We start from the raw sequence: 25,365 nt of genomic DNA, 5'->3' as shown, positions 1-25,365 counted from the left end.
AGCATTGAACTGCCCTGCAGTCCAGGCAGTCTGAGACAGTTATCTGTCCACACCTCCTCTGGCCATCACTCGCCTCCTTCCCTTCCCTACTCCCTGCCAGGTCCTCTTCATGGTGGGCCTTCTCTCTGTCTTTACTGGTCTGCCTAGTGCCTTCTCCAACCAACAGTATGCCATTCAAACATGGGGAAAAGGAATAAACTACCAACGGGCTCTGACTCCTGCAGGCTGGAGCTCTGTTCATGGGCTACTGCAGTTATACCTGCCAGCTCAACATGAGTTGCATCTACCTGAAGCATAAACTCTTTGGAGGAGAAATTGACTCATCACAACTGAAGTTACGAAGACTGTTTTTACCTGGTCCACAAGAAACAGCATGCCTGTGCCAAAACAGAAGTTTTACCTCACGTTCGGTGGCCCCTAAAAACTGTCTCTGCTTCTTCTCCAGCACTTCAGAAGAAGCCAGAATCCCTTCTAGTCATTCTCAAAGTGAGTCACTAATGATACAGTAATTATCCTATCATATAGACTTGCAGTATCTGTGTTGACTATGCAGACACACAGTATGTTGTCATTTAGTCATCACACACAGAGGAAGTGAGGCTAATTATGTCACTGAGATATTTTTAAAAATAGACATTTTACATGTGAACTATTTTCAGCAACAAATGGCATTGCTAGAAATAATACTGCGAATTGTTTTGATTATTTCATCTCATCAAAATTTAGTCTACCCTCTCTGAGCCTAAACAAATCTGTGCCACCTACACAGCTGTGGTTGTTATAAGGTGTGTCGGGGGGTGGTGGTGGAATTACAGCTCTGTGATCTTGTAGCCTAATCTGCGATGATTAATCTACCCCTGCATTTCAGCATTGGACCAAAAATGCGGGTCTCACATATTTGTAAAAGTTGACTTGATGTTTCTTGCTCCTGAGAGTTTTGTTTTTACATATCCTCCCTTGAAAGGATAATAGCATTGGTGAGTTTTCTGGTAATAGTAACCTTTCCCCTTTCCTGTTGCCATAGTTTGTTCCTATCCTGTCCCCCAAAGTCTGCATTCCATACATTCATTAAACCTCTACCCTGTCATAAAGTAGGTTGTTTTCACAAATCCTTTACTTCTGAGAAGTGTATTTTCAGGCTACATTTCTTTCCTTCTGGATGTTTTTAAACTCATTGTCTCAAATCTGGCATAGGTTGTCATCTCAAAATTGGCATAGTAATCTGAGCAGGGGAGTATCCTGTGGTAAGATACATCAGGGAAAGGAAAACAACTGATAGTTTCACAAAGCCCTCTGTCTTTGTCTAACACTAATATCTATTACTTTATTCCTGAGTGATTCCATTATAACAGGATGGCTGGGGTTTTTTGTGATTCAATACTGGCATTTGGTGTTGATAAATATTAAACTTGTAAGTCTCTGACCTTCAATAAACACAGAGAAGATGGTAAATTCCAGATAACTAATCATTGAAGCAATATCTATGATGTCACTGACTCCTGCTTATTTGTCTGTAATTTTGGAGGAATTTCTTAAATTTGTGTTCCCATGGCTTGCCTTACCTTATTAGATGGTATCTCTGATAACAGAGGTTAAAGTAAACCTGTCATAATAAGTAAAACAAAACATGTCCATAAACAATAAGGTTATAAAGTGTAGAGAAAGAGATTGATGATAATTCTTGAAATATAATGGCCCGATTCAGTCTGACCTGGATATCGTGTCTAGTTCTAGTCACACAGACTTACAAAACAGAGAGCAAGAAAAAAAGTCTGCCAAAACTGTCAGGAGAATTAAAAAATATTGCTCACATCAAAGGACAAGAAATTGTAACATCAGTTTTAAAGTTAAAACAAATAAGAGGTCTGCTAAAGATACATAAACAAGCAACATACAGAAAATAGGTGTTCTTATTTACTGTTTCTTGATATAAGAACAATGACACTGGTTAACTAGGGGAATAGTTTAAAAATACATCACAGAGAAGTAGCCTTTCATAACGAACTCACAAAATCTGTTGAGTTTACTGTATTATTTTAAATTTGAGATTTAGTGGAGAATACAGATATTAAGAAAGCTTGTATCTATGCAAGAAAGAATAAAGAAAAACAATGAAAATTTCAGCAGCGCTTGAAATATCACATACCAGGGTCTTGTTTACTCCTCATTTCAATTATGGATAGAAAAGAATAGGACCACCTGAGGCGGCCTCTGATTTGGACAGCTTGGTACTGCTGATATTCTGCAATGGCAATAATTAGATCCAAGGAGAAATGTCAGTCTTTAAACACGTCAATATAATGCAAGTCATTCCTTGGAGTGCCATGCAAATTCTAATGGAGAGCTGTGAATTGAGCAAGAGGAACCATAAAAATTGCAATTTCCAATGTTTATTTAAGGCTGCATGCACAGTCCTGGTTTGTTTGAGCCTGAACTTTTAACAAGTATTTTCCTTCTGGAGATGATGCTTGTACAGCCTCTTACAGAGAGAGTGAGCACACATCCAATATTCACTTGTGCATCAAGTCGCCTGGCCACATCCTCACTGCCCTGGTGAGTCACTTCATCAGGCTGTCCCTTGTTGAAGCTGCACTCCGTGGCTCTGCAGGCACCTTCTATTGGTCCTGGGACACCTGTACCACAGTTTGCTTTGGGATACTTCAAACATGTCATCTTATCCCATAGGCCCTTGTACCTTTCCATGATCAAGCTTTTCTGGTATTTTTTTCACCATGTCTTCTCTGTATCATGGATATCTTTCAACCCAATCATGCAGCTCTGCATGGTTTACTCGCTGTTATATCACCCATGCGCTATAGAAAAAGATCCCATCATTTGGGCCAGGGGTAAGATTTATAAGTTAAATTCACCTGATTCACCTGGAAACAGCCTAGAATCATGGAATGGTTTGAGTCGGAATGGACCTTAAAGATCCTCTAGTTCCAAACCCCCTACCATGGGCAGGGGCACATGTATATGCGTGGTATACCTTGACTACTGGGACCCTGAAGTCACGGTTATCTACAAAAGCCACCTAAATTATTTTGGTTCCTCTACCAACAACACTGACTCCAGCAGTCAAAGCTACAACTGTTCATGTCCTTCCTAACCGAGACTATAGACTGTCTACCTGGACCACTTAAGGGTCACCAGCAAACAGTACAGGCAAAAACACTCCCTAGAATGGATCCCTCCTCTAAAACTGCACTTGCTTGCTCATGCTTCACCCCTAATGCTCACTAAATTAGTGCAGGGTTGTTGCTGTCAAGCACTATTGACAGTGCTTGAACTACTTACCCCTCTCAGAATGGGACACAATGGAGGATATGGCTCAGGAGGCAGTCCAAGCTGAGTCTGAAAAGGACATTTGCTAGATAAATAGATAGTGGGAAGGACACTGTGAACTCCAGACCCTTCAGACACCGTTGGTTCCCAAGAGGATCCCACAGGTTCCTCTTAAGATGACAGGTTCTGAAGAGGGCTGTATCATTTTTGTGTTCCTGTGAAGAATATATTCAGACAACAAAAATCATGCAGATATAAAAGAAATTTTTCCTACTTTATTCCTAGGGAGGTAATCCCTGCGATGGGGAGTGTTGTAATAATGTCATTTGGGATGAGAAAGCAACACTTTACCCTGGAAATGACCTATCTGCCTCTTCTAAGAAGGGCAGAACAGGATCATGTGAGGTCCGACAGAGACTACACAATATGGATATGACCACTCTGAGTACATTGCTCCATAAGCCTCCTCCTGCCTGGTGGTAGGACCCTGGTGTAGTCTGTGCAAAAAGTCAAGACAAAATTCGGATGGCTTAGTCAGATATACATAGAAATGCACCATCTGGTATTATTATGGCAATATGAAATTTGTTACATGTATATGAGAAACTGAAATCTGATTCTCTGTTGCCTGGTAAGAGTTTTCTTGGAGGAAAATGTTCTTTCATTCATTTTCTGTGACTAAGAGCGCACTCTCTGTAGCACAGTGCATGGGACATGTGGTGTACAAAGTTGAGGGGATAGGTGAAGCGAATGCCAGAAATACTCCCGAACGGCACCGACTGGAAATTCAAACTGCAGTGTTATCAAAAGGCTGTGACTCAAACAGATGTACCAATCATATGAAGACTGCGTTAGGTAGAAAAGAGGAAGATCCTAGGTCAGACAGAGTCTCTGTGGGCTTTGTACTCTCTGCGTCATCTTAGGGAGAACTAGTGAGGTTTTCCCTGGAAACATTGGTTTTCATGAGAAACAGCGGAAACATCAAAACCAAAAACTGGTGTGGACTCACAGTATGCATAGACACTCCACTTTGTGCAAAAAATCCTCCAAATATAATTAACAGAAGGTCTTGATCCTACATCCCAAATGAGCATTCTGGTTAGTAGGCTGTCAGGCTTTCCAAAGATTACTGTTTAATTGTATGTGTGTAAAGGGGAAATATCTCCAGCAGGACAGATGAACAGACACTCATCACAACATGAGTGAATGTGCAATTCTTTCTCCTAGACTGAAGACTGAGGTCTAGACTCTTGTTTAATTCAATCTGAGCAAAATACTGAACCAGTAAGTTCTCCTCCCCAGACTCAGTAAGAATCTTGAAAGACTATGTTCCCAAGAAACTGGAACATGTCTATGTATGGGTATGAGTAATTTTCCGGTGAATGAGGGTTTGCATTATACCTAGGGCATTGCACTATTCCTAGGAATTGCGTTATTGTTAGAACAAGTCTGGGGAAAGGGTTAACATTATACAGGAACATATGCATGGAAGCATGGGAAGTGTAGTCTTTGTGCTACGCCTCCTGAAAATGACTCTACGGTGCATGCCCATTATAAGGGCTCGCTCAGGACTGTGGGAAATACCGCGCGTGAAAAAATGATTTTACAGCTGCACATGCATCTCTTTTGTCGGGGAACTCAAATGCTACAAACAAGAGTATCCTGTTTTAAATGTATTGCACTGAATTTGAGAGAAGACTAAAAAATTAGTAGTCCTGACGGTGAATATATCTGGAAGTTTCCTGAACATCGTAATATCCTAACTTGTTAATCAGAGATCCACATTTAGATAGAATAAGTCATTACATTCTACTTATTAGTATTGGAGGTTTTTATATCTTCACCAAATGTAAGAATTCACTGTAGTTAGCTGTAGCTTCTTCACCCACCATGTCATTTTTAGTTTTGTGCAGAATCTCTAAGAAGTAAAGCTGTCACTGCCATCTAGTGTCTTTATAACAGGTTTCTGGTAACTGTACTAAGAAAAAAAAAAGTGTTTTCATAAGACTGAATTCCTTCTGCGGTTTCTCAGCTACTAGTAAATCTCAAGTAGTTCATAGAAACTTGTAAACTTTGGAAAGTTTAAAAGATGTTTGCTTACTTTTTTTCTCTCTGGAATATATGTTTGCATCCTCTAAGTCCAACTTTTTCAGGATCATGTAACCAGCAGAGAAACTAGCCCTGAGGAGCATCTGACAGATTCCTTTTCCTGCCTTATCCTTTTCCTCCCTTTGAATGACACATTAATCAATAACAGTTCATGTACTATTAAGTGAATTTGTGTAGTTCCACGTAAAAACTAGGAACCTGGTGTGAAGTTATTAGTTCTGCTTATATTACATTCTGTGAGACATCTGTCTCAGCCTCTCATGGTCCTTTCCTCACAACATCTCAGGAAAACTGTCAGTTCAGTCCCTCCCTTGGGAAAAAGACATTTCTTTTCAATTCTTGATGGTCTTGGGAGATATCCCATCAGGTCACCACCAGGCACCCATGCAATGTTATTCTCATGGGAGGGCAGTGGGTCCCAGAGCATCGGGTACTGTGGAGAGTGTTCCTTTTTGACTGGCAGCAGCAGCAGAACCCCTCTGGCTCTGATCTCAACCTTCCACTTCCACAGCACAAGCAGTATTTTCCATTTTTGTTTAGCAAAATGCCAGGAACTGACAGCCTGGTACTTAGCTGAGGTAGAGCTAACCGCAGAACAGCTCCCGTCTCTTGCTGGGGATGAAGATGCAGAAACTGGAGCTGTGGCTGGACTTGTGCCGAAGACTTCTTCCAGTCAGCTGAGCAGCAAACAGGAATCTTTCTGTTTGGGCTGGGTAGCAGCTGGATATGATCATGCTGATGGCTTTTGAAGTTCCAGCTTTCTATGCAGTACCTTTGTCCGCTGCCAAGTGTTTAACAGTAATTTGCATAGATATGAAAGACATTCATTGACATCTCCTTGCTTCCCTGTCCACCTTTGCATTCCCTTATCCACTGTGGCTCATGTCCTTCGAAATTCAGAGGACTCAGACTCAACAACTAGCCCTTATGGAAGGCTCATTATTATTTTGACACAATTTTCCAGCAAGTCTTTATACTGAGAATAACAAGGACTAAGTTTACGTGTCCAGACCCTTATTTCATTTCTGAGTAATTAAGTTAAACTGCAGCCCAATACCAAACATTATTTTTTTCAGGCATACTGTGTCTGTCAAAAATGATTTTTCTATATAATTGAACCAATTTTTGTTGTTATGCAGTGACTTTCCCTTTAGCAGTTTTTTCAATATTTTATCATAGAACAGAACTTTGATTTTAGTCCACTTTAAGTTTTTCCATTTGTAAAACTTTTTTTCAGCTCTATTTCTGTGCATTTCTTTTACACATATTAAGGTCTGGAATTCATTAGTTCTCAGTTTTATGTTCAGAAGAGACCTCTCAATCTATTAGGTTATATCAACTAACCATCTATGTTGTGTAAATTACAGAATTAACCTCATCAAGTGGATAAGCCTGGTAATTTGAGTCTATTTAGAGGTATTAATTGTTGATGGGCTTTGCTTGGTAGGCCTGGCTGATTGATTAAGTTAGGGATTGGTTTTGAGAAGGCAGAATAGGACAATGCAGTTTCAATTTTAATTATGAACGTTTAACATTCAAATTAACAGGGAACTGATTTTCCCAGTATTTCTTAATAATTTCTTGTTCTCTCCGTAATGATAAGGACTAATTCCAATTTTATTCTTATTTTGCAAATTTGAGGAGTCTTTTCTTTTCCCTCTCTTTCTGTTTTTCTCTCCTCCTCTTTTCTATAGAATGAATTGCCTTGGAGGAAAAAAAAGTAAATCACATTTTTAAATAGAGGTGAAAATTTTAATGAATAAAATGCACAGGTTAATGTTCCTGATTTCTTTTGTCCAATAGCTCTATCTTTTATGACAGGCAGAATATGGAATTTTAATATAAGTAATTTCACAATGTCATCTTATTTCTTCAGTTTATTTCATATTATTTTCTAAAATTGAAAAAATATTCACAGTCCCATATATTTTCCATTGATTAAAAAAAACAAACCAGACCAAAAACTTACAATGTACTGAAACAATTGATATAGATATTGAAAGAGTAACAAACATGAAAAAATATATTCTTTTCAATATTTTGATTTGGATGTTCAGGTTCTCTTCTGGCACAGCTAGGCATAACCTCTATAGACGTCACTTCAGTTTACATCAGCTGAAAACATGGGCTGTGATACTAGATGTAGCATCATGCAAGTCTTCAACCTGCATGATTCTTTCTCTTGTTGCTGCTTCTTTCTAGTTTCCCCAGTATCATCCAGGCTGATGATTTCTACAGGGAGTACTTTTCCCTTTTCCTGTTTTCTGTCTCCTTTGGAATGACACCTCACTGCTTCTGTACTTTCTCCTTGTTCTAGCGATGACATGCGACTGTTTCCAGTGAGACATTTCTAGTCAAATGGGGATACTTTCAAGTACCTTTGAATTCCCTAACTTCATCTGTGTGGCCCGGTGTTACCTTCTCAGGGAGTCACCATGCAGTCCTCAGTCATTCATTACGCACCTGAATTCCTAGTATGTTAAAAGGCATTTCAAAAAGAGTTGAAGGATTACTTTAAAAATATAATGCTCCTGGGTTTATCAGGTGTATTTCTTGGGACATGCTAAGAGATCCTTGAAAGATGCTAGACATGCTCAGATTACCAGAAATTAGTAGTGTTCATGATCATGTGTGATGTATCCAGCATCTCACTTCAATACTAGACAAACTTTAAGTGGTGCAATGCCCCTTGAAATGCTAGTGATTTATTTTCTCCTTTCCTATTAAGTTAATTCAGTTCCAGACTGGCATGCAGCTGTATAGTTCCATATATACAGTATACATTTGGTGGTAGGTAGCCCAGTGCTTGTTCACGGAACCTTGCTGTCCTCTAGTAAACCTATATGCCCACATTACTATTATTTCCATGTACTACAAGCCGCTCTGCAGCCTATGACATGGCACTCAACTGTAATTAGCACCAAAATAGGGAGTTAGTATGCAGGACACGGACAATTCTTTTGCTCCAGATGCTGTATTCAAACTGCAGTTGTCCATTGAAAAAGTAGAGATAACCTAAGGAAAAGGAATGTTAAAATGAATTAACACAGAGAAAACAGTGTTGTCATGTTAAAATTATTGTTAAAATAGAAATTATCTTACTTGTCTTCATTTTTAATAAGTATTTTAAATGCAACATTTTAGTATTTAGAATGCTGAGCTAAATTGTTTAAAGATCCTCATTCCATTTGCCAGACCTGCATCAGAGTTTTAAAATAACTGATATTCTTTAATCTTACGTCAAATTCTGTATTTTATTACCTATACAGCACTTGCTTAAGAAAATAGAGTGTTTGCATGTTAATGGTTAAGACTGACTTGGAAACACTCCTTGAAAAGTTGGATGGGAATGGGCTCCATTTGAAGGAACAGACACATAATAATACTTCTGTATTAAGCATATCACTTTAGTTTCCTAAGCAAGGAGGTAGATCTTTTTTTGGCCCAGAGCATGATTTAGGTTAGAAAACTGATTCAGCCAAGAAAAGAAGTGTTGATGTGAAAAAATCAAAATTACAAATGACAGAGTTTTCCCTAGGACATTAATCTCAATTTTCAAGGGCAACTGATTGTAATCAAGTTTCGTCATCAGATTATGTACCATTTCTTTCATAGACTGCATCCACTTTATCACCAATTCCCGCAAATTCTTCCTCTATCAGCCGGGGGTAGCCTGCTTCCATAACTTCTGCCTCTTCATCGTAACTATATTAAGTATAAAAGAAAAAGAAAATCAGAGGATTTAAGCAGCCTGGGAGTTTGATCTGTACCCTTTATTTGCTTTGAAGTTACTCACACCTGAAGCAGCCAGTAGCCTTTAGATGCTTTCTGTCCAGTGCAATAATGAAACTCAGGACAATAAACAGGGCACATCTCCACCAGAAGTGGAATAAACACTAGAGTTTGTAGAGTTACATTTTCAGAACTGATCTATGAAGTATGTACTCCATGGAGATTATTGTACCTGTATGTACTGGCACTACAAGCCTATCCAGAGGCTGCTGGCACTGTGGAGTGATGATAGTGTCTTAATTATATATGAGACCTGGCTGTGAGCTGCACTCATAGACAGAAAAAACCAGACACCCTGTGGTGAGACAGATGTCTTACTCACAAAGTACTGATACCATTTCATGTCACACAAGCAACTCAAGGAAGCAAGATAGGAATTTTGTCTTGCAGACATGACCACAAATTCCCCTGGATCAGAGCACTTTATTCTCCTTTCCTTTCTTTCACTCATTCAACTTTTAAAGTCTGTGCCCATATGTTTATAAAAGTCTTGCATACACCTTTACAAGATTGTACACAGCTATAGCAACAATGGAAACCACAGAGCTAAGTTCCTGATTTGAACCAGCCAGTTGATCTTTTGATACGACTAGGGACACTGATCTGTCTCCAGCTTACCTCCAGTACTTATTTCCAGTAAAAAAGAGAGTCTTGCCAGTGTCTTTAATATGGACAGCTGCATCTATTCTTTTCATTTCTTTTGGGAATCCCATTTCATATATCTTTTTAGGAAAGTCTTCAACTATATCATAACCATTCAAAGCCCAGACTTTCTTTCCTGAAAATAAGAACAAAGTATGGGTGAGTCTTTTGTAAAGACTCAGCTTTGAGAGCAGAATGAAATGAGTACGCTGTGATCCCTATTTTTATACAAAAATAGATTTTTAGGTCACATACTTTGAAGGTATTAGACTATTTATGCTATGATCCTATGCATTTGGATTTAATTGTACATCTTCTAATTCACTGAAAACTGTATAGATGTGCATGAGGTGAAACCAACAGTTTGTTTTTTGAGTAAGAAAGTAGGATGTTTTGTTCGTACTGTTACACCACCTACTGAGCTTAATTAAATATTTATATTTTTCTACCAACAGCAAAATTGAAAGCTCACCCTTAAACATAAACACAAGATCTTTGATGGGATTTTCATAAGCTGCATCTATTTTATTTGGAAGCTCTGGCCAAAACGACTTAAGTAACACCAGTTCTGCCTCGACCATCTGAGGGTGCAGTCTCCAGAAAAACCTAAGTCAGAAAAAGAAAACATATTTTATGTTTCCAGTCATTCCATAAAATAGCAGTATTTTTGATGTGCTAGAGTAAAAATTAGTTACTGATGAATTAATGGTTTTTTTCATAACATAGAATATTTAATACATAGAGCTCCTTGTAGACCTTTCCTTTCCTCATAGTCATCTAGTTGCAGATAATTTCTGTCGCTCCCACAGTGATCATCTCAAACAATAACAAATTTAGAATAAGAGAAACACAGCTGTCCCGTGTAAACTTTCTGAAGATAGTACCCAAATACATATTAGTAGATTTGTCCATGTTGAAGAAAGTCCCGTGAAATGAAAAATGTGTACAAAAAGTGTCAGTCTTCAGCCATATTATCTTCACTTCAAATTACTGGGCTGTGAAGTCTGCAGTTGTATTATAAATCCTGCCTAAAAAGATATATGATGTAGTTTCTTAGAGACATCTGTATTGATTTGTGATCTTTTAAACTTATGTTCATTCAAATCTTTAGTAAAAAACTGAAATGGTGTTTTTGCTTCCTCAAAATTTTATCCAGTACCCACCATCAGTAACATGGAAGTCTCTTTACCTGTCCTTGAAGACCAGCATCTCTCCACGAAGTTCTGTTATTGCATCAAGTGATAATTCTACATCACATTTCTCTGGTGTTTTGGGATGTTTTGGGTTGGGATCTTTGTCTCCAGCACCTGGAACCATACCATATGATCTAAGCTTGACAATGTTATTTTCCTTCTGTTGTTCATGATATTGAATAGGACATGGAAGAGTTCCCAAAGAGCATGATAAATACAAACATAATATGCAAAACATTTATACTGGGGAAAGTCTATTCTCTCTCTTCTGTGGCCAAATACATTCACAGACTTTGCAGTTCAACTCTGCTGCAAAGACGTTAAATGGACTTTCTTGCTTTATCCCAAGTTTTGAAGGTCCCCCCAAATTTTTATTCTTTCCATGATGAAACATAGATAGTTCTGTTTCTTGCTTTAGACTCTATTTTACCTCCTCTTTTGAGGCAGGTCAAAAAGTATAAAGATTCTGCCCTCCACCCCCTACCACCAGAGGAGACAGCACAGTGACCAATGGTCCTCTGCAGTATTACTTCCTTTTTTTCTTTCTGAACTATTAAATCTAAACCTCTTCTGTTCCAATGAACTGGTCTTAAGCAGTGATGACTGTTGTTATTGAGCATCTGCAGCTCTATAGCAGCTGTGCAGTGCATCTGTAACAGGTTATAATGCTACAGGAGATATATATTATATAGACTTACCATAGAGCTCTTGGATCCCTTGCACATCATCATCAGGAAGAACAAAACCGGTTTTTCCAGTGTATGTGTAAATTGGAAACATCAAAGCTCCAGGGTCTCTAGAGTGTTCAAGTCCCAGTGAATGACCAAATTCATGGGCAGCAACAAGAAACAAATTATAGCCTATAAAAAAACCACAGCAAAAGTAAATGTATATCTCCTTGCATCAGCAAAGGGGACTTAGAATAACCAACTAACCTTAACACTGTGCTTTAACATATGGGACAATGAATGAGACAACTGAATAAATGGAAAAATTATGCGTAATTCATAAAATCATAGAATGGTTTGGGACCTTAAAGATCACCTACTTCCAAACCCTCTGCCATGGGCAGAGACACCTTCCACTAGAGATAATTTCTTGCCTTTGTCAAGCTACCATGGGTTCTGCATTAATAAGGACCTAATCGATTTAGTATCTCATAGCTGGTGTTTAGCCTAAATCTTATTTGGCAACATTGCTATCTAGGCAGATTTAGATTTCTTGAAATTTCTTAACAACACAGGAAAGCTCTGGGGTGAAATCTTGGTCCCACTCAAATCAAGAACATTTTTTGGTTGGGAATTCATCTGCAGTAGAAAATCCATATTATTTTCGGCGTTGCAGAAATTAACTTTAATGGCAGCAGGGTGAGCTAATCCAGTGCTGAAAAAAAATAGTTGGGTTTGTTTGTTTGTTTGTTTGTTTTCTGTTTGTTCTATTAAAGTTCTGTCCTGCGTAGGCAAGGTAATGAATTTTCAAGGTAAATGCAAACAGATAATTTGCAGCTGAGTTATATGTTTTCTATAGGCGTCAGTAAGGCACTTTCCATCAGTCTGTGATCAGAACTAGCTGACCTTGACCTCAGTGAAATGCCAAAATGACAAAATCCCTTGGTTGTGGTATTTTTTTAATCAATTCACTTATGAGCTTTATATTCCAGAATTTATGCTAGGCAGATGTAAAACTTGTATTTATGACTGGAGGTTAAACCCAGCTTTCTGTGTGTGAACAGTGAACATGACAAAGAAACAGTGAACGTGACAGGCAAAACAAACTGTTCACAGATATCAAACTGGGAAAAATTCTCCATCTATCACCATTTCAAATAATCTCAGGAACTTCTGTTACCTTTAGAATCATCTGACCAAGTTTCATCATCATCAAAATGGGCATCTCCTCCATAGTCTGGACCCGGGGGAAAAGCATGAGCCAGTAATCCAGAGGGTCCATCGAAAGGGTAAAAGTCACCATGTTCTACAAAACAAAATTCAAAACAATTGAATTAATTACCCCATCTTATTTGGAGGAATACTACTATAAAGTAAAAACAATTGGTTCTGTGTTACCTTTAGTGCCAAAGGAGATCATGATATCAGCTATACCGCTTCGTATTCTGGTGAAGTTCAGCGGTGTCACATCCGACCAAACTTTAAATGCTTTTTTGAAAGCTCTGTCTACTTCAGCACGTCTCAGATCTGAAGTGTAATTCATAATTCTGTCAAACAGATTAATATCTTCAGTTAAACTGTATGAATTGAAGAAAGGTGCAATGCACTTTTTTCTGACTGTACACCCCATTAAAAGTTTTTGCTTTTTTCATATGTTCTTATCACATAACAAAGAGCTCGGCAGCTGCATGCGGTATTAAAAAAACCCCCAAACAAACCATTTCTATTTTCATTAACATAATTCAGAGACATTAAAAATGATCCAACAGCTGTCTTTAATTGGTTTTCTATACACCAGAAGATATAGAAAATGACAGATATATTTGATATTAAGTCAAATCATGTCAGTAACTTCAAACTTTTTTTTTTATTTCATATAAAATATCTCATGACCCTTATTTCCTGGAGGAGCAAAATATAATCCAAAGATATTTTTATAGGCTAGAATCATCCATATTAAATTAATATTTATCACTAGATACCAAACTAATAGAGTTCAGTGATTTCATATTTGGAACTGCTAAATAAACTCAGGCTGCAGCTGGTCAAAACCCTGGGCTGACAACCTTGCAGAATTAAAGGACAAGGAGCTACCATGTGAACTTTCATCACCTTCACTTCCTAAGGTCAACTTTCGGGGGTCATGGTACGATGATTTGTCTGACCAAACATAGATATCTCCATCTAGAATGTGAAATGGAAGAGCCTGCTCTCACAGCCACATTGCAGAGACTGGTTTACATCTACATTGCTTTGTCCAGGACAAGACCTATGTGAGGCAGACACTAAACCAGGTCCAAACAGGTCATAGGAGTGACCTAGAGAAATGCATGATCTTAGTCCCTACTCTTCTTTCATTTGGTTGGATGAGGATTTACTAACTTACACCACACCAGCTTTCCTCCACAAAAAAGTACAATGGAAAAAATTAATGTTTACTTCCTTGGGCTGCAGTGTGAGCTGAGGGCACCTTTCCAAAAGTGAGGCTGTAAGGGTTTTTAACTGCAACATTAATTTTTTCAAACTCAGATGCGTCCTTCTCACATCAACCTTATATACTATCAACCTATTGGACAAGGCACTTGGAAAGGAGGTAATAACAACACTCAAAATACCATGAATTTACCTGTATGTCAAATTCATTTTTGACCATTTGAGTTTTCTAGGGAAAAAGTTATATTCCCCCACATCTGGGACACCACATCTTGGTTTCTGCATCAGCTCATACGTTTCTTCATCTAGTTTGCCTGTCACCTCCAAGCCAAAAAAAGCTTGCATTTCCCGAAGTTTAGATGCCACTGTGTTACCACTCTTTCTTATTATGCCAGCAGGATTCAGACGGAGGTCATAGTGAGTCCTGAGATAGCGCTAAAAAGGGGAAAAGAAGTAATAAGACTAGTTTCCAAACAATTGTAACTACACAACTTACTATTTACTAGACATGTGAATTAATTATTTTATACTGTACCTCTGCAAACTGAAGGTCTTTCTCTGTGAATTCATGGCTGTCTTCGAGGGGAATAGGGATTGTCAGGCAAAAGGACAAACCCAACAAGAAAAAGAAAACAGCTGAAAGTCTTGATTGCATCATGCTGGATTTCTGAAATCTGTAGCCCTGATGTTTCAGAGAGCAGTTACCTTTACTTTTATAGTCACAACCAAGTGAGTCACCACTTAGGGACAAGTTAGAACTTCCTTGTCACTTGAAGTAAACATGCTTAGACAGCTGGTTTTTCTCTCCTCCCCAAAACTGTGGTTTAGGCATCCGTTCTCCAACTGAGAGCTCTGAAACTACATCCTTATATAAACACAAGGTCTCTGAATATTGACATAGGTTGTGGGAAGAAATGGGCAGAAGCAAACCACACTTTTTGATTATTTTGCAGTAACTTACACTGGCAATAACTGGCAACAATGCTGCAATAACTTACTCTTCTTTGCTAGAAAAATTGTCTTTTTACTATTTGATAGACAGTAAAAATATATATGCTTGATGATTTTTCAAATAAATTCTGTAACTTTTTAGTAGTTACACTCATGCAGCAGAGATTTTTAACAGTCAAACTGATTCACACACACTTCAGTTGTAAATAAATGTTGGCTTGGCTGATAAGAAATAACATTATAGAATATACAATATAATATTTTGTTTCTTTGTTTCTGTAAAGAACTATAACTCCAGAATATTAACACAAATTTTACTTCCTAGATCCTTACACAGAATTACAGAAAAGTTTAGTGCCTGTGATATACTAAAAACCAGAAATGCTAAATATCAGGAAATAATTTTGAATATTAAAAAATATTTTAAAATATTTAAAACTAGTCAATACAATTTATCTTCCTCAAAAAACAGGAATTTAGTTTACTTTATGAGAGAATCACAGCCAGAGATTGATGAGACAGCTACTACTCTGAGAGAGGCAATTTACCAGCTACAGGTAGGCAATGAATCTGTGCGTCTAGAATAACAGAAAAATGTGATTTTTGACTTATGAGGTGGATTATAGGATAAATCTGGCATTATGACAGAGACAGTAATTAATATACTTCAAAACTTAGAGATTATTTATGTCTCCCCAGGGTCACTACAATCTCAGCTTCTGCTAAAACTTGTATGCTGACAAGCATGGGTCCAAGGGGAGATGCTCTTTCTGCTGAACTCACCTTCTTCTTTCATGAATGCTTTTTTTCCTGTATGGAAAACATGGTAAACCTCAGTCAGCTTTCTGGTAGACACTGGTACAGGCTTCCTGGAATACACTACCCTCACATGGATGTTGCCTTGTTGACAAAACAGGAAAAGGACACAAATCACTGAGGCTGAATGTGTAAAAGCTTGATTTGTTACTCAAATAATGATAGCTGTTTGTCTCATGATGACAAACAGCAAAAGCAAATAAAGCTGAGAGGAATTTGTTATGTAGGCTATTTCTGCCTCACTGCCCGTCTCAACCAGTGCTAAATATGGTTACACCAATTAGGAATAGACAACTTCTGTTAAAGCAGTTTGTATATTCTCCTTTACATTGTCTGTCACCAGTGCTGAGACTTCTTTACTCAGCAATGGTGGCATATAGGTAATTCCACCTTCTTAAGAATCACAGAGTCACAGAATCAAACAGTTTGGAAACGATCTCTGATATCGAGTCCAACCCATGACCCAACACCACCCTGTGAACTAGCCCATGGCACTAAGTACCACATCCAGTTTCTTCTTAAATACCTCCAGGGATGATGACTCCACCACCTCCCTGGGCAGCCCATTCCAATGTCTGATCATTCTCTCTGTAAAGAATTTCTTTCTAATGTCTAACCTAAACTTCCCCTGGTACAGCTCAAGACCATGCCCTCTTGTCCTACTGCTGATTGCCTGGGAGAAGAGAGCGACTCCCACCTCGCTACAACCTTCTTTCAGGTAGCTGTAGAGAGTGATGAGGTCTCCCTGAGCCTCCTCTTCTCCAGGCTAAACAACCCCACGTCTCTCAGCCACTCCTCATAGGTCCTGTGCTCCAGTCTCTTCACCAGCCTCGTTGCCCTTCTTTGGACACTCTCCAGCACCTCAATATCCTTCCTGAACTGAGGGGCCCAGAACTGGACACAGTTCAACAACTCAAGGTGTTGCTTAACTAGTGCTGAGTATAAGAGCAGAATCACTGCCCTGGTCCTGCTGGCCACTCTGTTCCTGATCCAGGCCAGGATGCCATTGGCCTTCTTGGCCACCTGGGCACACTGCTGGTTCATGTTCAGCTTCCTGTTGATCAGAACCCCCAGGTCCCTCTCCACCTGATTGCTCTCCAGCCACTCTGTCCCCAGCCTGTAGCACTGCATGGGGTTGTTGTGGCCAAAGTGCAGGACCTGGTACTTGATCTTGTTAAACATCATACCATGGGATTCAGCCCATTTATCCAGCCTGTCCAAGTCCCTCTGCAAAGCCCTCCTACCCTCCAGCAGACTGACACTCCCCCTCCACTTGGTGTCATCTGCACATTTGCTAATGATGTACTCAATCCCCTCATCCAGATCATCAATAAAGATATTAAACAGAACTGGGCCCAACACTGATCCCTGGGGGACACCACTAGTGACCGGCCGCCAACTGGATGCAGCACTGTTCACCACCACTCTCTGGGCTCGGCCCTCCAGCCAGTTCCTAACTCAGCACAGAGTGCCCCTGTCCAAGCCATGGGCTGCCAGCTTTTTCTGGAGTATGCTGTGGGAGATGGTGTCAAAGCCTCTGCTGAAGCCCAGGGAAACTACATGCACAGCCTTCCCCTCATCCACCAGACAGGTCACCTGATCACAAAAGGAGATCAGGTTGGTCAGACAGGACCTGCCCTTCCTAAACCCGTGCTGGCTGGATCTGATCCCCTGTCCATCCTGTAGGTGTTGTGTGGTTGCACTTAGGATGATCTGCTCCATAACCCTGCCAGGCACCGAGGTCAGGCTGGCAGGCCTCTAGTTTCCAGGGTCTTCCTTTCAACCCTTCTTGTGGATCAGTGTGACATTTGCCAACTTCCAATCATCTGGGACCTCCCCAGAGAGCTCTTCCGCCAGTTCCCTCATCACCCTAGGATGGATCCCATCTGGTCCCATAGACTTGTGAGGATCCAAGTGGCTCAGCAGGTCACTAACTTCTTCCTTCTGGATAACGGGGGGGCTATTTGGCTCCCTGTTGCTGTCTACCAGCCCAGGAAGCCAGTTGTCCTGAGAACATGTCTTCTTGCTGAAAACTGAGGCAAAGAAGGTGTTAAGTACCTCAGCCTTTTCCTTGTCTTTGGTAATTGTTCCCCTCCATGTCCAACAAAGAATGGAGGCTTTCCTTGCCCCTTCTTTTGCTATTGATGTATTTATAAAAACACTTTTTGTTGTCCTTAACAGAATTGGCCAGATTAAGTTCAAATTGTGCTTTTGCCTCTCTAATTTTATTTCTACATGACCTAACTACATTCCTAAACACTTCATGAGTTACCTGCCCTCTTTTCCAAAGGTGATGGACTCTCTTTTTTTCCCTAATTTCCTGCAAAATCTGCATCTTCAGCTAGGCTGGTCATCTTCCCCACTGGCTCACCTTCCGGCACACAGAGACAGCCTGCTCCTGCACCTTCAAGATTTCTTTCTTAAAGGATGTCCATCCTTCCTGGACCCCTTTGTTTTTAAGGGCTATTTCCCAAGGTACTCTCTGAACCAGCCTCATCAACAGGCCAAAGTCTGCCCTCTGGAAGTCCAGGGTAGAGGTTTTGGGGATGCCCCTCCTTACTTCACTGAGTATTGAAAACTCTATCATTTCGTGGTCACGGTGCCCCAGGTGGCCTCTGACCACCACATCTCCCACTAGCCCTTCTCTGTTTGTAAACAGCAGGTCTAATGGGTCCCCACCACTGGTAGGTTCATTTATCAGCTGCAACAGGAAATTATCCTCCATACACTCTAGGAATCTCCTAAACTGCCTCTTCTCCACTATGTTGAGTTCCCAGCAGACATCCAGCAGGTTAAAGTCACCCACGAGAACAAAAAGTGTTCTCCCCACAAGTGCTTGAGGATGAGCAATGAATCCACACTGCTGATTCTCTTACTGCACTGCCTTCCTTCCCAGTGCAGACCATCAGACTATGTATATATCTCATTTCTTTCCTTCCAACACTGGTATTTGCAGCATTGCTTTCATTAATGTTGGGGCACTCAGTTATCAGATAAGCAGAGTTTATAGTGGATTTTGCTTGCTTTGTGTGGAGCTTAGCAGCAGTGGTGCTACCTTATCATATTTTCTGTGACTGTAAGGAATGCTTTCTGGAGACCATGAGGGTGTGAGTGTCACTGTTCTTCAGAACAGTACCAGACATATCTCAGAAATCCATGATCAAAATGAATAGCTTAAAAGTCCACAGGTAACATATTTGTGAATTTCAAAGTCTCTGAAATTAGGGGTTTGTACCTAAACAAGCACAACTGTATACCATCATTTGTATATCACTGCCCCTTACCAACCAGCTCAAAGTTTTTTATTCTGTGTCAAGTCCTTAAATCACTACTCTTTCTCAGCTCGGATATTGGAATCTTTATTCTGGAATAGGAGAAATTAATTTCCTAACCAACTGTTACTGCAAAAATGTGATCAGTCCATCACACTTTAGGAGAGGATGATCCCAAATTATTCCTAAATGGTTTCAGGTTTGCCTTAATAAACATAGTTCAGCCAACTGCTAATTAAAGGTGAAACCAAATATTCAGAGGCAATATTTGAATTTTATAGATGTGGAATAACAAAAAGTATTAGCTAGGCACAAAAGTAGAATTAAAAAGCAGTGTTAGCCTACGGAATGATGCTCCAAGGATGTATGGAGCTCTGTTCTTTAAAATCCTTAACTGCAGTTGTCAAAGCAGTAGTAAATATAATTGTATTGCATGAAGAGAATGATATCTTAGGCAGGGATGGACGATTTTTCATTTTCTGTGATTTTTTTTTTACACAAATACTCTGAAGTCCTTTGAAGTTCACTATGAAAACTGTCAAAAACTTTGGGTTTGGTAGTCTTCAGAGAGCTGTCCTGAGATATTTCCAAGGAATATTTGAAAAGCTGGACAAAGCAATTATAGCAAAAACCTAGAACAGGCAGCTTTTCTGAAAACAACTGATCTTTGTGTAAGAAGAGATGCGTAAAGTTGATCTTTACTACTGTAGGACAATGAAATGAACAAGTGGAAGGATAGTCCACCATATTGAACAGATTCTGCAAGTGAGTAGAAAAACATACAAATAGAAAAAGAAGCAGCGAGTCTCTAACTGTTTTATCACAGAGAGTAAAACAAAATGCCAAACAAAATTGATTTCTGAAAGATTGTGTGCAACGAGGCGCCTGAGAGTGTATTATGGCTGAATCGTGTTTTCTGAATGTTCAGTTAAAGACTTTGGGAGTCCTGGACATGTAAATACACAGAATCCAGGATGTTTTCCTACACATTTTATTCCTATTTATATTACACCATGGTGGCTAGAAGCCTATATTGAGGCATGGATTTTTGTCTTCTGTAGACAAACTGAAGAAACACTGGTGAAAGACTGTGCAAACAAGCAAATAAAAGGGGTAATGAAAATGAGCTGTATTCCCCCTTTTTTTGGAGACAGCACCACAGATGTAGTGTATAATTTTTTTAAAGGAAAGACAAAAAGTCTTGACTGGGAACTAAGTACAGACCTCTGAAATTGCTATTACTTTTATATACAGTGACTCTTTAAAACCTCCAACAAGTGAAGTTTTTAAAACCAGCAATGATAAATGATAATGTCAAAGCCAGCCAGTGTTGGACACTGTAAGATATGAAATCTGTGGCTGAGGTGATGCCACTGTCTGAATTTAAAATGAAGAGAAGTATAAATGAGGGTAAAAACAGCCAGCAGTGGTTCATAGACCTTGTGCTGACCCAGAGCAAACAAGTAAGCATGGAAAGTTATATTTTAAAAGCACTGAAACCCACAAAACTGCTGAATAGTAAGATTTCAACAAGCACTGCAGAATTTCTGCAGTTCTGGCATCTTGTGGATGTGGGTAAAGTTAGCTGAACTGATGGTAATTTTTCACAGGCACAGCAGAGACTGGAATAATCATGCCAGGGTTCCCCCCAAGGAAAAATGGAGGAGGAGGGATAGGAGATGTGATGAGAAGAATGAAGCAGCATTTAGATATTATTTATTTGAAAACAGGAATTGTGCCAGCCATGTGATTTCAACATATATTTTGCTACCACAAATAATTGAAAGGTGTCATGTTTTGATTTACAGTCTGTGTTTGGTGCCCAAAATAGCACTATATAGTGAATGTGGTGAATGTTTTGCGACCCTGAAACAGCAGACACTTCATTTAAGACAAATAAAAAAAAGTCAGTGGTCCCATTTGTTAATGTTTCTTTTACCAAAAGGTAGTTGTATTTCAAGTGGAATGTTTCCAGTTCCTGGCGCTATGCCATCATATTTCAATCAGCTTCCTCTGGGAAAAAACAAGTTATTCTGAGGCCTATTGTGCAGATGGGTAAATGGAGTCCCAGAGTAGTTCCAAACACACACTCTGGCTCTACCTTTCCAGGTGGGACTCCATCTGTGGGACCTGTTGCAAGAAGAGGGCCAAGAGCTGCGATGACAAGGGATGTTACACCAACCTGACTCCTTTTCATAATAAACAGCAGCATCTCTCTGCCATTTGCTGGCAAAAAGGTGCAATTGGGGTACCCAGAGGCATTCAATATGGTCCAGTGCCAGAAGCAAGAAATATATAAACATCTTTCCAAGAGGCAATGGCTCTTGTTTGAATGTGACCATGCAGACCCTGTTGACTAGATGCAAAGGGCACCACAGATTGACTATCCTTTTCATCTGCAGAACTAAATTCAGGCACCCTCCTGGGTGCTATGTCTAAACTCTCATCATAAACAAAGAAGTCAATGCATTCACTAAATCCTAGAGAGCAGTTTAGCTTATACAAAGGTAGACAACTTGGTATTATTTCAGTTGCCCACTGAAATAGATAGCTAAAGTTGTTTGAAGGACAGAGAGCTCTCATTGGTCCTGTGTCATATCTGACAGTCTCATGCAGATATTTTGGGTTCCCCCCTGCATCTCAAATGGCACTAAATGCCTTTTTTCAGGCTGCTGTGCTGAGTCCCTCACAGTTGGGCTCTGCTGACTCTAGTGGAGCCCCATCAACTGATGACTACAGAGATACTTCAGTTCAGGTGACTTTTTCTGTAGTGGAATTTCACACCTAGTTTCTGCTGATGCCTGAAGAATCCAGGAGCTATGATGTTGCAGGTGTTTGTTGTGTTGCTGTGCAAGGTGGCAGGTCTGCAGCTGGCAGGAAGTTGGGCAATTTGCATCCCTTCCAGGACAGTGCTCCTGCTCACAGCTGCATCTGACCTTGGAGAAACAGGGACTCCCACCTCATGATGACAGCCAAACTGAAAGGGAGAAAATGCCTCACAGAGGTGCATGAACACAAATTTTCTCTGTCCAAACAGCTTCTTCATAGGTAGAAACTTGTGAGATTCAGGACAATTTCCCCAGAGAATTTCCCCAACTGTTCCATGCAAAGCAGCAGCTGCAAACCGCAGGAGGTCAGGCCGTGCTTTGCTCCTCCCTACCACTCTGAAAGCTTCCCAGGACTGAAATTTGCCTCCAGTTTTGGTCTAACCATTCTATATGATCTATCCACAACTTTTTCTGCTTCTGTAGGATGCTAAACTACCTTTTATAACTTGGCAGTTGTTGCCTTTGCAATGGCAAATTTTTTTTGCATATGCAGTGGTATGTCACTAGATGCTCATCTCCTCAAGACTTGCTCATTTGTTGTGCTTCTTATTGCAATCAGAATAGTATCGAGGCTGCACTAACCATTTGAGGAAGATATTTGTAGCAGCCACTGTAATTGCATTTTATTAATTCTTGAAAGAAATAGATGAAACATTTTAAAAAAAGATAATTATTTGAAGAATGATTGCAGCCATTATGTTCTGGTTCTTTCAATATGGTTACTTTATTGTTTTGTAAAATGTGGTATCCAGTTGTCAAAGTCCAATCCTCTTTGATTGGGCTTTTTCAGACAATACATACATACAGGGTTTAATGCTTAATACAAAGTTTCTGCGCTTGAAATTATTTGGAATAGATATTCCAATATATATAAGTTGTATTCCGTATATCATGCAATTTTGATCTAGCACAGTGATTTAGCAATGTCCTCAAATCACAATGTAAGTACAAATTGCATCTAGCAATTAATTGCAACACACAGTTGAATCACAATGCAAATGTGATAATCAGTCTCTGATAGATGCTCACTGTAATGACACTGGGCGTCCACTGTCTCTGGAATGTAACACATAGGTTGGATCCAGCTCAAGATTCTTCCTCTCTTCAAAGTTCTTCGGCTGTTTTTCATACTCTATGTGGTGCTGAGCCACACATAAGCTGCCCCCACACATACACCCCCGTGCTGCTCTGTCTAGCTCAGGAATCTATTTTGCACTCTTGATTAACTCAGAGATGCACAGTTACACATCCAGCTGATCCACTCAGCAGTTGTAGTGTCCAGGCCCAATTGTGTTGAGACAAATTCAGCTTTCTTTGCAACACCGATGACCAGTCCCTTTAGTATTCTTCCCTGCAATTCATGAGGACATCAACCTTACCCATCTCCTCAGAGCCTTCTTTCATTGTAAGGGTTCAGTGCCTGCTCATATCAAGGTCAAGAGATCCAGTTATCTCTACCACTAGAAAACTGTAGGCAAACAATGAGTTTATGAGTTTGTGTCTAGCCAACAAAATTTTGCTCTAATGAGAAGGAGCTGGTCAGCAGTACAATAAAAAATAATGGAAAATGAAACCCCAGGAACCTAGTTCAAAGGTAAAAACTTAATTTTCTAATTTTTTTTCCCTTGATACATCCATCACCTTACACCTATTATTTTAATCTTGATATTTAAGATTGCAAACAGTCTCAAAAATGTATTTAAAGACTACCTTAATAGCACTGTGGCTCTCTGACACCCATAATTAGGTCTTAGCATGCTTCGATGTATTTTATTTCTTATGTCAACCCAGAAATACATACACTGTGTCCTTAAAGCATTTTGATTTTAGCTCTTTCATCATGGCAAAAAATGTTCTCTGTCTTGTCAATTTACTGTTTTAGTACTTTGCTGTAGCAACTTCAGCCTCGAAACTTAAGATCTCTTATAGCTGTAATAAAAATCAGCATTAGGGAGAAAAATGTATTTGATGATTTACTTATAAAGCAATTCAACATTTCTTTCTAAAATTTTGTACACTCAAGAGTTTGAATAAATTACCTGAGTAAAACAGAAATTTTGCATGTTGAATGTCTAAGTGGAGTTTGAACTTTAAATGTGTTGATTCTACACCTTCAGCGGGGAAAAACAGCCCCTTCAGGAGTGTGAAATAAAAAGTAATGTAATGTCTTCTGAAACATTTAAGTTCAGACTACTTATAATTTATGAAAATTGGGGCTAGGAACCCAAGAGAAACATATAAATGCTTTTCCTGCCTCCACAAGCCCTTTTCTCTGATGTATGTAAACACATTTACTACTAGTAATGAAGACTCATAATTTCTGACTTGGTTTTCTATTGATTACTATTTAAGAGCACTATATCTTCTATACCTCTTAAGTAATAACAAATCATAAAAAGTACTATCCTTACTGGACCTACACATGTCAAACCAGTGATGTAAGGTATTGTAAGACAAAATGCATCAGAGGAAGAGTGCAGGTGAATGATGTGGATTTTGAGGGGGGAGAGAAATCCTCTCTTCAGAACCAATGAGAAATACGAGAGTTGTGTCCATTGTGTTCACAAGATAATGATCTGTACTGAATGAGGTATTACCTGATACTTTCCAGATGAGTCATTCATTAAAAGTACAGCCTAACTGAACTGTATGTCTGATGCCTGTTATTTTTCCAGGACAATACCTACTCGAATTTTCACCTGGGTGCCTATAAATTTCTTTTCAGGATCAAAGCCTCCCATATATGCAGACAAGTAGTTCAGAATGATGTCAAATAAATGAAAAAATTTGCATTGACATTATCCAAAAGAGACAGCATCACAAGCCCTAAGGACTTGTGCTTGTCCTTCACAGAAATACACGGAAGTGAAGTTTACTGTAAATTTTTGATTTGTAAGGAGTTTTATGAATAAAACCATACATTTAAAAACATTTAGGAAAGCAAGTATAATTTTTTAAGCCCTGGTTTTTCCTTGCCAACTACATTAATGTTTATACAGCTGGGTTTTTTAAAAGCAGTTTCTCAACTCCATTGCAAAAGCTCTTGAGAATAAGGGAGACCTAAACTAGAAGTCTGATGCATACAGTTTAAGCAAGTGCTGAGCTTAAAACAATGGTTTGAATTACTGGTAAGGGATTACTAAAGGTGGATTTAAGAAAATTCCTAGTGCTATCTAGCAAAGTGCATGTTTTCAACTATGAAGTTACATGACACAGAAATAAATGTCTGATCTTTTTCCATTACAAAGAAATATAATATAAATATACATTTAATCAAAAAACTCTCTCCCCCATATTAATTAAACTCAGAGTAGGTCACCAAATTGGTGGAGGCTGGAACACTTGCTCTGTGAGGAGAGGCTGGAGATCTGGGCTT

At 39.3% G+C, this 25,365-nt stretch overlaps 1 protein-coding gene across 9 annotated transcripts; it reads right to left on the bottom strand.

Annotated features, from left to right (window-relative positions):
• Positions 1-7,258: 7,258 nt before the first annotated feature.
• On the bottom strand, positions 7,259-19,916 carry LOC116783339 (collagenase 3-like). 9 transcript variants are annotated; one of them, XM_032680841.1, is made up of 12 exons: positions 19,507-19,916; positions 15,857-15,973; positions 14,658-14,987; positions 14,316-14,557; positions 13,088-13,236; positions 12,870-12,995; positions 11,720-11,881; positions 11,018-11,135; positions 10,301-10,434; positions 9,805-9,964; positions 8,996-9,099; positions 7,259-8,409 (listed from the first exon to the last, which is right to left on the bottom strand). In XM_032680841.1, exons 3-12 carry the CDS (start codon positions 14,778-14,780, stop codon positions 8,309-8,311), a joined length of 1,419 nt encoding a protein of 472 aa, XP_032536732.1. In that variant the 5' UTR covers positions 14,781-14,987; positions 15,857-15,973; positions 19,507-19,916; the 3' UTR covers positions 7,259-8,308. The 9 variants fall into 9 exon arrangements, with proteins under 9 accessions (XP_032536732.1, XP_032536733.1, XP_032536731.1 ...); XM_032680842.1 differs by lacking the exon at positions 19,507-19,916 and adding an exon at positions 17,615-17,668; XM_032680840.1 differs by lacking the exon at positions 19,507-19,916 and adding an exon at positions 17,077-17,135 and having other exon boundaries at positions 14,658-15,007.
• Between the last annotated feature and the right edge of the window lie 5,449 nt (positions 19,917-25,365).

Source organism: Chiroxiphia lanceolata, chromosome 2 (assembly GCF_009829145.1).
Source record: "Chiroxiphia lanceolata isolate bChiLan1 chromosome 2, bChiLan1.pri, whole genome shotgun sequence".
Lineage (NCBI taxonomy): Eukaryota > Metazoa > Chordata > Aves > Passeriformes > Pipridae > Chiroxiphia > Chiroxiphia lanceolata.
Note: the sequence above shows the minus strand (reverse complement) of the source record. Positions and strands in the feature narration are given on the sequence as shown.

Bases quoted from the DNA above. Each gene is read 5' to 3' on its own strand.
- LOC116783339 (XM_032680841.1), bottom strand. From the start codon at position 14,780: ATGATGCAATCAAGACTTTCAGCTGTTTTCTTTTTCTTGTTGGGTTTG. The intron at 9,965-10,300 runs GTGAGCTTTCAA...TCTTATTTTCAG, and splicing joins TCTTGTGTTTATGTTTAAGG to GAAAGAAAGTCTGGGCTTTG. The intron at 9,100-9,804 runs GTAAGCTGGAGA...TACTTAATATAG, and splicing joins ACTGGAAATAAGTACTGGAG to TTACGATGAAGAGGCAGAAG.